The sequence below is a fragment of the Bos mutus genome, chromosome 17 (assembly GCF_027580195.1).
Source record: "Bos mutus isolate GX-2022 chromosome 17, NWIPB_WYAK_1.1, whole genome shotgun sequence".
Taxonomy (NCBI): domain Eukaryota; kingdom Metazoa; phylum Chordata; class Mammalia; order Artiodactyla; family Bovidae; genus Bos; species Bos mutus.
The window spans coordinates 65,843,235-65,856,915 of record NC_091633.1 but is presented as its reverse complement, the minus strand read 5'-3'; the positions used below and the strand labels follow the sequence as shown (position 1 = coordinate 65,856,915).

Here is a 13,681-nt window from a genome sequence, read left to right as displayed (position 1 = left end):
AGTCACATGGACCACAGCCTTGTCTAACTCAATGAAACCATGAACCATGTTGGGCTGTGTGGGGCCACCCAGGATGGACAGGTCATTCATGGTAGAGAGTTCTGACAAAATGTGGTCCACTGGAGAAGGGAATGGCAAACCACTTCAGTATTCCTGCCTTGAGAACCCCATGAATAGTATGAAAAGGCAAAAAGATAGAACACTGAAAGAGGAACTCCCCAGGTTGGTAGGTGCCCAATATGCTACTGGAGATCAGTGAAGAAATAATTCCGAAAGGATGCAGACGGAGCCAAAGCAAAAACAACACCCAGCTGTGGATGTGACTGGTGATAGAAGCAAGGTCCGATGCTATAAAGAGCAATATTGCATAGGAACCTGGAATGTTAGGTCCATGAATCAAAGCAAATTGGAAGTGATCAAACAGGAGATGGCAAGAGTGAACGTCAACATTCTAGGAATCAGAGAACTAAAATGGACTGGAATGGGTGAATTTAACTCAGATGACCATTATATCTACTACTGTGGGCAAGAATCCCTTAGAAGAAAATGGAGTAGCCATCATAGTCAACAAAAGAGTCCAAAATGCAGAACTTGGATGCAATCTCAAAAACGACAGAATGATCTCTGTTCATTTTCAAGGCAAACCATTCAATATAACGGTAATCCAAGTCTATGCTTCAACCAGTAATGCTGAAGAAGCTGAAGTTGAACAGTTCAACAAAGACCTATAAGACCTTCTAGAATTAACACCACCCAAAAATGTCCTTTTCATTATAGGGGACTGGAATGCAAAAGTAGGAAGTCAAGAAGCACCTGGAGTAACAGGAAAATTTGGCCTTGGAGTACAGAATGAAGCAGGGCAAAGGCTAATAGAGTTCTGCCAAGAGAATGCACTGGTCATAGCAAACACCCTCTTCCAACAACACAAGAGAAGATTCTACACATGGACATCACCAGATGGCCAACACTGAAATCAGATAGATTATATTCTTTGCAGCCAAAGATGGAGAAGCTCTATACAGTCAGCAAAAACAAGACTGGGAGCTGACTGTGGCTCAGATCATGAACTCCTTATTGCCAAATTCAGACTTAAATTGAAGAAAGTAGGGAAAACCGCTAGACCATTCAGGTGTGACCTAAATCAAATCCCTAACGATTATACAGTGGAAGTGAGAAAGAGATTTAAGGGACTAGATCTGATAGAGTGCCTGATGAACTATGGATGGAGGTTCATGACATTGTACAGGAGACAGGGATCAGGACCTTCCCCAAGAAAAAGAAATGCAAAAAAGCAAAATGGCTGTCTGGGGAGGCCTTACAAATAGCTGTGAAAAGAAGAGAAGCCAAAAGCAAAAGGAAAAAGGAAAGATATACCCATTTGAATGCAGAGTTCCAAAGAATAGCAAGGAGAGATAAAAAAGCCTTCCTCAGCGATCAATGCAAAGAAATAGAGGAAAGCAATAGAATGGGAAAGACTAGAGATCTCTTCAAGAAAATTAGAGATACCAAGGGGACATTTCATGCAAAGATGGGCTCGATAAAGGACAGAAATGGTATGGACCTAACAGAAGCAGAAGATATGAAGAAGAGGTGCCAAGAATACACAGAAGAACTGTACAAATAAGATCTTCATGACCCAGATGATTACAATGGTATGATCACTTACCCAGAGCCAGACATCCTGGAATGTGAAGTCAAGTGGGCCTTAGGAAGTATCACTATGAACAAAGCTAGTGGAGGTGATGGAATTCCAGTTGAGCTATTTCAAATCCTAAAAGATGATTCTGTGAAAGTGCTACACTCAATATGCCAGCAAATTTGGAAAACTTAGCAGTGGCCACAGGACTGAAAAAGTTCGGTTTTCATTCCAATCCCAAAGAAAGGCAATGCCAGAGAATGCTCAAACTACCACACGATTGCACTCATCTCACACACTAGCAAAGTAATGCTCAAAATTCTCCAAGCCAGGCTTCAACAATACGTGAACTGTGAACTTTCAGATGTTCAAGCTGGTTTTAGAAAAAGCAGAGGAACCAGAAATCAAATTGCTAACATTTGCTGGATCATTGAAAAAGCAAGAGAGTTCCAGAAAAACATCTATTTCTGCTTCATTGACTATGCCAAAGCCTTTGACTGTGTGTATCATAACAAACTGTGGAAAATTCTGAAAGAGATGGGAATACCAGACCACCTGACCTGCCTCTTCGGAAACCTGTATGCAGGTCAGGAAGCAACAGTTAGAACTGGACATGGAACAACAGACTGGTTCCAAATAGGAAAAGGAGTACATCAAGGTTGTATATTGTTACCGTGGTTATTTAACTTATATGCAGAGTGCATCATAAGAAACGCTGGGCTGGATGAAGCACAAGCTAGAATCAAGATTGATGGAAGAAATATCAATAACCTCAGATATGCAGATGACACCACCCTTATGGCAGAAAGTGAGGAAGAACTAAATGGCTTCTTGATGAAAGTGAAAGAAGAGAGTGAAAAAGTTGGCTTAAAACCCAACATTCAAAAAACGAAGATCATGGCATCTGTTCCCATCACTTCATGGCAGGTAGATGGGGAAACAGTGACAGACTTTATACTGGCGGGCTCCAAAATCACTGCAGATGGTGATTGCAGCTTACTCCTTAGAAGTAAAGTTATGACCAACCTAGACAGTATTTTAAAAAGCAGAGACATTACTTTGCCAACAAAGGTCCATCTCATCAAAGCTATGGTATTTCCAGTAGTCATGTATGGATGTGAGAGTTGGACTATAAAGAAAGCTGAGTGCCAAAGAAATGATGCTTTTGAACTGTGGTGTTGGAGAAGACTCTTGAGAGTCCCTTGGACTGCAAGGAGATCCAACCACTTCATCCTAAAGGAAATCAGTCCTGAATGTTCATTGGAATGCCTGATGTTGAAGCTGAAACTCCAATACTTGATGCGAAGAGCTGACTCATTTGAAAAGACCCTGATGTTGGGCAAGATTGAAGGCAGGAGGAGAAGGGGACGACAGAGGATGAGATGGTTGGATGGCATCACTATCTCAATGAACATGAGTTTGAGTGAACTCCGGGAGTTCGTGCTGGACAGGGAGGCCTGGTGTGCTGCAGTCCATTGGGTCACAATGAGTCAGACATGACTCAATGACTGAACTGAACTGATAGGTATGAGTGAAGAAAGGACATGGGAAGGGTAGTTGGGAGGCTAAAGTAGAGGTCTAGAGGAGAGGCGAGGTTGTGGGTTAGCAAGAGTTTTAACTTTTCAAACCTAGCTCACTTTCTTTTTAAAAAAATTATTATTTTTTGGCTGTATGACATGCAGAACCTTAAGTTTCTCCAACAAGGGATCAAGCCTGCACCCCTGCAGTTGAAGTGCAGAATCGTAACCATTGGATTGCCAGGAAACCCAAATCCCTCTCAGTTCAGTTCAGTCACTCAGTCATGTCCGACTCTCTGCGACCCCATGAATCACAGCACACCAGGCCTCCCTGTCCATCACTAACTCCCGGAGTTCACTCAGACTCACGTCCATCGAGTCAGTGATGCCATCCAGCCATCTCATCCTCTGTCGTCCCCCTTCTCCTCCTCCTGCCCCCAATCCCTCCCAGCATCAGAGTCTTTGCCAATGAGTCAACTCTTCGCATGAGGTGGCCAAAGTACTGGAGTTTCAGCTTTAGCATCATTCCTTCCAAAGAAATCCCAGGGCTGATCTCCTTCAGAATGGACTGGTTGGATCTCCTTGCAGTCCAAGGGACTCTCAAGAGTCTTCTCTAACACCACAGTTCAAAAGAATCAGTTCTTCGGCGCTCAGCTTTCTTCACATCCTATTAAATGTATTTATCCAAAAATATTGTTTTTGAAAGTTGACTTACCATAAAGTCAACAAAACTCGTATTCATTCAATGAGAAATGAAAGATGATTGAAATAAAAAGAGTATGAGTAGATAGTAGAAAGAGTAGATACTAGGTAGTACAGGAGAAAGATAATGACTGAAATCAAGTATAAAATGTAGCTCTGAGCTCCTCGAAGCCTAAGCAGAAAAGGAAATAATCTAGGTGTTGTGATTATCGAACAAAAAATAGCATGCAGACTTTGCTGGTGGCCCAGTGGTTGAGAAGTTGCCTTCCAATGCAGTGGGCAACGGGTTCCATCTCCGATCCTGGAAAATTCCATATACCATGGGGCAGCTAAGCCGACGTGTCATCACTACTGAGCCTGCGCGCTTAGACCTGTGCTCTGCAACAAGAGACGCCACCGCAGTGAGAAGCCCTGCACTGCAACTAGAGACAGCAACAAAGACCCAGCACAGCCATAAACTTAAAAAGGTAAAAAGAAGCATGCTAGTTAGCAAGAGAAATAATGTTTTCCTTATAAATATTTAAAGTACTTTATTATAGACGTAACCCAGTTAGCAGTTAGGTCTTGATTCTTGAAACCCAAACCTCAGCTCTTGAGCTAATTGCATTAGTCCATTTTTGGTGGTAGACATGTAAGTATTTCAAAAACTAAAAATTTCAGAAATATTCAGAACTGAAACACATGCGTGGATTTCTTATTTGATACCTTGCTACAGAGGGGAAGTATAAGATAGTAGAGGAAGAAGAGAAATATAGACCAGGTAAGAAACTCATAATGTGACCCATGGGCACCAAGTAAAACCTTAATGTACTTTCTTGAGGACCTTACTATTTGCCTTTTTTTTTCTTACTGGCTTCTGTGGACTAATTCATTTGTGTCCACATACTTCTTCATAGAAGGCATCCTTCCTGCCTTGTAAGTTGCATTGTCAAGGACAAGAATGCCATACACAAAATGGCATTCTTTTTTCTCAGCTGTAGGCATTCCAGCCAGTAAAACCTACTTCCAGAATCAAGGACCTCAAAATCATTTCTAATTATTTTAATAAAGTCATCCAGAGTTCCCAATGACTGTGTAAGTTCCCTGCCCCGAGTGCTTATTCTCCACACCTTCCTTCCTAGCCATGTCCTTGGTCAGCAGCGTCAGCTACACTTCCTACTCTCCTCGTAAAATGTTAGATCCAAACACACAGGAGGGTCCCAGTAGAGCCAGAGAAAGCAGTACAATAGAGAATAAGAAGTCAGATAAGTTCAGATTATTGGCACCCAAGACCTCAGCTCTTGAGATAACGGACATAATCCATTTTTGGTAGTAGGTCACATTGGTGTAGATTCCAGGGAAAGAAATACCGCATCCTCTTCCCCAGCTTGACAATCCTATCAGGATCCATATACCATCAATATGACATGCCAGAGGCCCTCCAGAATCACCCTGCAGAAGAGATAAAGATCATGAGCACAGTGAAGAAGGGCCATGAAGAGGAGAGTGGTCATCAGGGGTGGAGGTTCCCTACCACGGAGCAGTGAAGCCCATGGAGCTATAGAACTTGGAAGGCAGCCGGACCTCCTACCACTTGAGGGAGACACCAGAAACTTAGAATCATGGAATCTGAAATTGGCAGAAACCTTAGCTAAATATATGAATGGTTTCAAAATACTTACCTGTGATTAAAAAGAAAGAAAGATTTTGAATTTTTCACTAAAGTTAAATTCACTGAGGGAACTCTCCTTATTTTTCTATTTTTAGGTCCTTATTGCCATTTTTAGTGTTAAAGTAATTTTCCCTTATATAAAAAGGTGGTGGTAGTAGTTCATAGTCTCTTAGTCTTCTGTTTTCTTGGTAACAGCTTTATTAAAATGTAAATCACATACTATTATGTTCAATTTGTATATTCACAGTGTTGTTTGACCATCACCACAACCCTTTTGTGTCACACCCCCTGAGGAAACCTTATACACTTTAGCAGTCACCTTTTCCTCCCATTCCTTCCAGCCCTAGGCCAACAATTATCTACTTTCTTTCTCCGTGGATTTGCATATTATGAACACTTTGTATAAAAGAAACCACATAAAATAGGACTTTTTATGTCTCTCTTCATTCACTTAGCATACTCTTTTCAGGGTTCATAGTGTGTGCATGTACTCCATCCCTTTTTTATGACTGAATAATATTAATTATATTGACATACCACGTTTTTGTTTATCTAGTCATCAGTTGATGGACATTTTACTTTTTACTTTTTAGCTACTATAAATATTGGTGCAGTGAATATAATGTACAAATTTTTATATCAATGTATGTTTTCATTTTTCTTGGGTGTTTACTTTGTAGTGGAATTTCTAAATTATATGGTAAGTCTATACTTTTGTGTGTGTGTGTGTGTATAAGTCTATACTTAACCTTTTGAGGTTTTCTAGAATGACTGTACCATTTTACATTTTAACTAGGTATATGAAGATTCCAATTCTTTGCCAACCCTTATTATTATCTATCTTGATTATAGTCATCCTAGTGGGTGTGGAGTTGTGTCACTGTACATTGATTGCTTTTTTAAATAATGAATATATAGTTAGGAAATTTTGGCAGAGATGTAGAAGAATGTGCGCATGTGTGTAAAAGAGAGGAAGTAAAACCCAAGTGGTGGTTTTAGAACTGAAAAATAAAAATATCTGAAATAAAAATCTCACTAGATGAACCTAGCAGAAAATGTAGATGGCGGAAGGAAGAAGCAATGATTTGGAATATAGGTTAATTTAAAGTATCAAATTTGAAAAACAGAAAAGGGTAAAAATTAGACAAAGAGTATTAGGGACTTGTGTGAAAATATCAAAAGGTATAACATAAACTTCCAGTTTTAACTAGAAGAAGAAAAGAAGGAAATGAGGCAGAAAAATAGTTGAAGAAATCATGAATGAAAATTTCCCAAATTTTGATGAAAGGTAAAAGAATAGATTAGACAGCATATTAAAAAGCAGAGACATTACTTTGCCAACAAAGGCCCATCTAGTCAAGGCTATGGTTTTTCCAGTAGTCATGTGTGGGTGTGAGAGTTGGACTATAAAGAAAGCTGAGTTGATGTTTTTGAACTGTGGTGTTGGAGAAGATTCTTGAGAGTCCCTTGGACTGTAAGGAGATCCAACCAGTTCATCCTAAAGGAGATCAGTCCTGGGTGTTCATTGGAAGGACCGATGTTGAAGCAGAAACTCCAATATTTTGGCCACCTGATGCAAAGAGCTGACTCATTTGAAAAGACCCTGATGCTGGGAAAGATTGAAGGCAGGAGGAGAAGGGGAGAAGGGGATGACAGAGGATGAGATGGTTGGATGGCATCACTGACTCAATGGATTTGGGTGGACTCCAGGAGTTGGTGATGGACAGGGAGGCCTGGTGTGCTGCAGTCCATGGGGTTGCAAAGAGTCGGACACGACTGAGTAACTGAACTGAACTGAAAAGAATGGATTAAAATAACAACTCAGTGAATCCCAAAAAGGATAAAGACAAAGAAAACCACACCTAGCATATGATTCAAACTTATAACAATCAATATGAATGAAAATATATTGAATGAAGCCAGAGAACAGTACATTACACCCAATGGAGGGAGACACAAATAATTGCCGATTTTTCATCAGATAGTTATGATCAGGAGACAATGGAATGACACATTTTAAGTGTACAATGAAATGTTTCTTCCTTGAAAAAATTTAAAAGTTGGCATTTCTATGTTAACCTCTTAATATATTTATGAAAACATGAGACTCTGAAAACCCAAACACCAGTGGTTATCATTACTCTAGATCAATAGTTGAAGAGATTAATAGATAAAGTTTAAGTGATTTATCCAGATGCAAAGAAGAATTTTTGTAAGAACGCTTGTCTTCTGATTCCCAATTCACTGTTGTTTACAGATGGGCAAACCTGGAACCAAATTAAGATGTCATGTTAAAATTAAAAATTTCAAGAGCAAACCCTAACCTGGCAGGTATCCTTCCCTTTCTTAACATCACCGGCACAAATCATGGTTTCCATGATGACTGGCTGTATTTGTGGCAAGAAGGAGCCCAGTGGGTTGTAGATGTTTTCACATTTCTGGTGTTTAATGATGGGTACTTCTGCTTCCTGGAGTATGGTAGGGTAATCAGCATCTGTAGAGATAAATAGGAATGAAAGGAAAAGTAACCTGGAACAGTAGGGACAACATTCAGTCATGATATGCAGACATCTCGGAATGGTAATCCAAAAGCAGAATACAGTCACTTTCTAATCCTGTTGGCTAATGGAACAGTTTTGTGGCATAGTTAATCTAAAACAATGGATAATTAAAAATTCTGTTTGTGATTTTTTGATCGCCCATCTGGGGTATTCTTAATGTTCTAGATAAAGAGAAATTCTGATATATTTTGATTAAGTAAAAATGTGAATATTCTAAAGTATTCAAAGAGTTGACACAACACTTTGAAAACAGATTAAATAAGCACTAGAAGGCAATGGCACCCCACTCCAGTACTCTTGCCTGGAAAATCCCATGGATAGAGGAGCCTGGTGGGCTGTAGTCCATGGGGTCGCTAAGAGTCGGACACGACTGAGCGACTTCACTTTCACTTTTCCCTTTCATGCATTGGAGAAGGAAATGGCAACCCACTCCAGTGTTCTTGCCTGGCGAATCCCAGGGACGGGGGAGCCTGGTGGGCTGCCGTCTCTGGGGTCGCACAGAGTCGGACACGACTGAAGCGACTTAGCAGCAGTAGCAGTAGTCATATAAATAGGCAGATATTTTATTTGAAAACTTCTGGAGAGTGTCGGTTGATCTGGTTTTGTAGAAAATCTTTGCTACAGTATTGAAATGCCCAGAATATGAATACCCTGAAGTGGGTACAAGAAGGTGATGTATAAAACACCCCCTTGTTGTGTGCATTCTCACCTTCTTCTTTCAGTTTTCCCCATCCAGTCACCCAGCAAGAGTCTGGAATTATCAACCGCTTCTTTTTGACATTGGACAAGCAAATGGGCAGGATGGAAGAACTGTAGGTGACTCTAGAGAACAGCCTCAACAGGGCAATGTCTCCACTGACATTACTGTATGTGGGATGGATGACAATTCGGCTCACACGAAGTATCACTCCTTCATCGAGGTTGTCCCTATCAACTGACCCCAGCTGCACAGTGTACAAGAAAGGAATCCGTGTCCTGAGGGGAAGAGAAAGAGGAGAATAAAAGTGGGCTGTGCTTCTCTGCTTACAGCTGGGTCACAGCAAGCTGCCTTTGTGTGGTTGAGTCTTCGGGGAAGAAAGGAGGGTAACAGACTTGGAATTAACCAGACTGCTTCCAGCTTGGCCTAGGTTTTGTATGTCTCCTCTTCTCCTACCCCACCTCCCTGCCACTCTTTCTTTTGTTGTCTACTGTTTCTGTGGTATGCTTTTTTATTCTAATGGCCAGACTTTTGTCTTAGTTTTTCCCTTGTTCTCTTAGTCACCTCTGCTGTTCTCCATTGTTTCAGCCATCACAAATATGCTTAGTAGTTATTGTTTTATTTTCAGTTTTGATTTCTGAGCACTAGACCTTTATTTCTGCATAAGAATTTAAAGCAAAATAAAATCACCAAGTTTATATATGTGTGTGTCTGTGTGTTCATGTAATTTAAAATGTCAAGTAGTTTCATAAGATTTACAAAATAAATGAATGACAGACATCCTCTGCCCTGCTGCCCTCAATTCTTGCTATCCAAAGGCAATCACTTTCAACTGGTAGCTCTTTCTTCTAGCATTTTCCCTATATTTTTAAGAAACCCTATATATTGCCATTAATTGTTTTTTCAATTTTAGAACATTGTATTCTTATGTACATGGTGAGGATTGAACCAACAATTACAGCCACTTCACCCACTTCCTTTCATCATCCTCCTAATCTATGATAACTTTTTGTCAGATTAGTATTGAATAGGTATGTTTTGTGACTATGAAAACATTCACCTCCTGGCCATGTTTGGTACTGTAATTATATTTCTTGTAAAACTTTTTGCTTCTTCTGGAGCTAATATACGGTCTCACTTACTTGCTTTTTTAGTTTTCTGTGCACCTGTCACTACCTCATCAGTTTTCCCCAACTGTCTGCCAAAATTGAAAGTCTCTCAGTATGTTGATACTGTTCGGCATTCTATTGATACTATACTTTTTTTTAAGACCTCTGCCCTATAACTCCAATCTTGGTACTTTTTTTTCTGATTTTCTTGAGGATTCTCTTCTGTGTTGTATTCTGTTTCTGTTTTTGTTTTTTTTGATTCTATGTTTTCCTGTTTTCCCTCCTTCACTTTGGTGAAGCATATTCACTATGGCTTCCTGAGGAATTGTTCATGACAGCTGCTGCTCAAAATGTTCGTGCTTTGTGTGTCTGAGAATGTCTTATTTCTATCCCACACTTGTTGGATAGTTTGTAGATATGGGTAGACTTCTAAGCTGGATTCTCTCAGCATTTTTAAGTTATTACTTTATTTGAACTTTTTGTTATTGAAAGGTTTGGTTGTTTCGTTCTTTATATATGTCATCTATTGTGACACAACAAATTACCATAAAGCTTAGAGGCTGCAAACAGCAAACCTTTCACAGTGTCTGTTCGTCAGGAGTCTGGTTCCTTCTGAGCAGGCTATACTGACGCTGGTGTGCAGTGTCGTCTCTAGTCTCGACTCAGAGAGGGGCTGTCACGTCTTCATCAGCCGTTGGCTGGAGACATCTTTCTTCACGGCTGCTCACCACATGGTACCTTGCTTCTCTCACAGATTGTGTTTGTGACCCGAAACAGCCTAAGACAGAGCTCCTGACTGGTGTGTAGGAGGTGATTTGGTGATAAGTAAGAAAAATTTCTAATATAGTGACCACTTACATCATTCTTTTTTTGTTTTGTTTTTACCTCTGTGCCCTGTCCTGAGTCCAGGATGACCTAGGTTTCCTTCTGCCTGCTTGTCTTGGAACTTGCCTTTGTCTGTTGGTTCATTTGTTCAGTTATTTATCGAGAACCTACCTCTGTGTGTCTAATCACCAGCGGGAACTCACATTTGTAAGCAGTGTGCTGCTGTGACTATCCACCTGTCGCTGAGGAGGGAGCCCCCGCAGACGTGGGAGTTGGAGAGCTGCAGGCTGACCTGCCAAGGCCAGCGCGTGGCGGCAGCATCCTTGCCACCCACAACACGGCCTGAGTATACAGGTCGTCCACACACTAGAGGAAGAGGAGAGAGAAACGTGAAAGTCCGCTTGTCCTGTCCTTCTGATCCCCGTCTTCTCATCATCTCCAAACTCCCATCCATCTCCAGGACCTGAGTCCTCCCTAGCCTCCATTCTCTGTCCTATTCCAGTTCCAAACCCAGCAGTCTTGGACCCAAGTGGAAACCACTCACCTGACTGGAGGGTTTTCTTTTGGAAAGAGGATATGAAAGACCCTAAAACAAATACACTGCATCATTAATATATAACAACACACATATATAATATACAACACCACCTATTATATATCCAGGTTTTCTGAATAGAAAGGCTTTCTGTGACTTCAATCTCTCAGATTCATGTTATAGGCCAAATTTTTATATCTACCTATTAGAAATCTTGCTAATTACATACTTACGTGACTTTTTAGCAGCATATATGGAACATAATTCAACTTTTACTTAATGATTCACCGTCTCCTTCAGGAATATCAAGTATGTGAGGTTGTAAATGCATTCATGCCTTCAGATGTTTTTAAGGTGTATACACTGTTTATTTTTGTCGTGTTTTCTTCAACTGTACTAGCATTTTGCAGTATCTGTGTCTCTTTCTTTTCTGCTACCTATTATCTTTTTGCTACCCTCAGCCAATCCTGCCTTTAAATCACTATGGGCTGGAAAAATAAGTGAACAATATAATTCCTGAAATCAAGGACGGGCATTTGTACTTTCAGTTCCATTTGCTTGAATTACTATTTTCCTTGATTTTTTTAGCCAAATTACTCATCTCGTCCAAGTCTTGGATCCAATAGCTTCTTCTTACAGAAACTTTCCTGATCCACCCTGTTTAAAATATAATGCCTCTGGACACTCTAGAGGTCCCTTTCAGGTCACAGTATTTACTGCTTTCTAACCTGCCTTATAATTTACATATTTGCTACAGGCTTTGACTGTAACCCCGCCCCCCTCCCCAGGGCAGGGATCTTTGTGTTTACTGCCATATCCAAGAGCCCTGATTTGTTTGGAGCCTGGCACACAGGGTCCCCTCAGACTTTCTCAGGGCACACCCTTCAGAAGTCACATCTCATGTGTGCAGTGTCCTAGTAGTCTATATGGTAACTTCTTGAGCCAAAAACCGTCTGCCTCTTCCCACCTCCACCTCAGGGGCTCACCCAGCAGAAGGGACAGCAGGAAGGCACAGCCCCCAGGACCCATATTTCTCTCCTCAGTGTCAGCACTTCCTGCTCTCTGGACTCAGGCTCCCAGGGTGAGGCAGGCTGGGGAGCAGCCTCAGAAGAGGGCAGGACCGGCCTCTCCTCCTGGTTGGATCCTCAGCTGTACCCGCCTCCTCCTGGGTCCTCACCCTGGCCAGGAGCTGAAGAGACCAGACTTGAGAAGTGCAGCTGTGGGACCCAGGAGAGGCACTGGGCTCGAGGTGCCCCCTGCTGTCCAGGAGGGCAAAGTGTCTGGGGCCTTTGCCTCTGGGGGCAGGGAGGGGTGAGTGGTGGGCACAGTTGCTGCTGCCCAGGGCAGGTTGGAGGGCTCGGAAAGGAGTGGAGCCCTGTCTCTAGTAAGGAAATGGAGGATCAGCAGGATTCTTCACAAAAGAAATGAAAAAGAGGAAATTAACCCAAAACCCAGCTAATATTTTCTAATTTTTTTTTTTTTCCATCTTCCTTTACAGTGTTAGTCATAGAATGTATTGCAAGTTAGATTTTCTGGGAAACAGACTGTAAGTCAGAGATTTGTGTGCAGGAAGTTTATTGGGAAGGAGTCTTAGAATCAACACCTTGGTGGGGATGGGGGGGAATGGAAACAGGATTGGGCAAAAGCATCGTGATGCATTGGCAACAGAGGCCTCAGCCAATCCCACAGGTTGCTCTGGAGCTCGGATGGCCCTTCAAATATGCCCTGAAATGAGACGGGAAGGCTGGATCCTTGAACTTCTAAAGGACTGGGTGCAGGTGGCCTCCTGGAGGGGGCATTACCTGGGGAGAAAGATGTCTCTGGTGGCAGCCTTGGGACGGACTTGCCTTTGAGCTGTCAATGGCCAGCACTCCTGGTTGCTAGGAAATGGAAAGCTTCAGTACTGCCTCTGCCACAGAATTTCTCTCTGCGCCTTTCGTGTTTCCTGTCCCCATTGTTTATAGGTGCTAAGTCTGCAGAGGCAGCATTTAGTAGTGTTAAAGCATGTTGTTGCTCTCTTATATCTTAAACTTTTATGAATTTTGAAAAAAACCACCATAATAATTTTTAAAAACACCAGAAAGTGTAGCTGTTTTGGTAATTGTTATTCAGTTATAAGCAACATAGATTCACTTAAACTAGCTTAAACAGTGAGAAATTGTTTTAAAGGTATTGTGTGGGCCAAAATATATCTCCCCACTCTATAGTTGTATAGTTGCAGTCCAAACCCCAAATACCTTAGAATGTGATCAGATTTTTAGATAGTGTCTCTAACAGAGGTAATTGAGGTTAAAGTGTGGTTGTGTGTATGTGTGCTGAGTCACTCAGTCGTGTCTGACTCTTTGCCAACACATGGACTGTAGCCCACCAGGCTCCTCTCTCCATGGGATTCACCAGGCAAGAATACTGGAGTGAGTTGCCATTTCCTTCTCCAAGGGATCTTCCTGA

General features: G+C 41.5%; 1 protein-coding gene across 1 annotated transcript; it reads right to left on the bottom strand.

Annotated features, from left to right (window-relative positions):
* Positions 1-3,644: 3,644 nt before the first annotated feature.
* Positions 3,645-12,814, bottom strand: PRSS48 (serine protease 48). The gene is given in 8 exon segments (XM_005902372.2): positions 3,645-4,969; positions 4,972-5,020; positions 5,023-5,286; positions 7,831-8,000; positions 8,777-9,042; positions 10,902-11,064; positions 11,243-11,284; positions 12,220-12,814. Coding segments are annotated over 8 exon segments (1,221 nt in total). The 5' UTR covers positions 12,263-12,814; the 3' UTR covers positions 3,645-4,745.
* Positions 12,815-13,681: the final 867 nt, after the last annotated feature.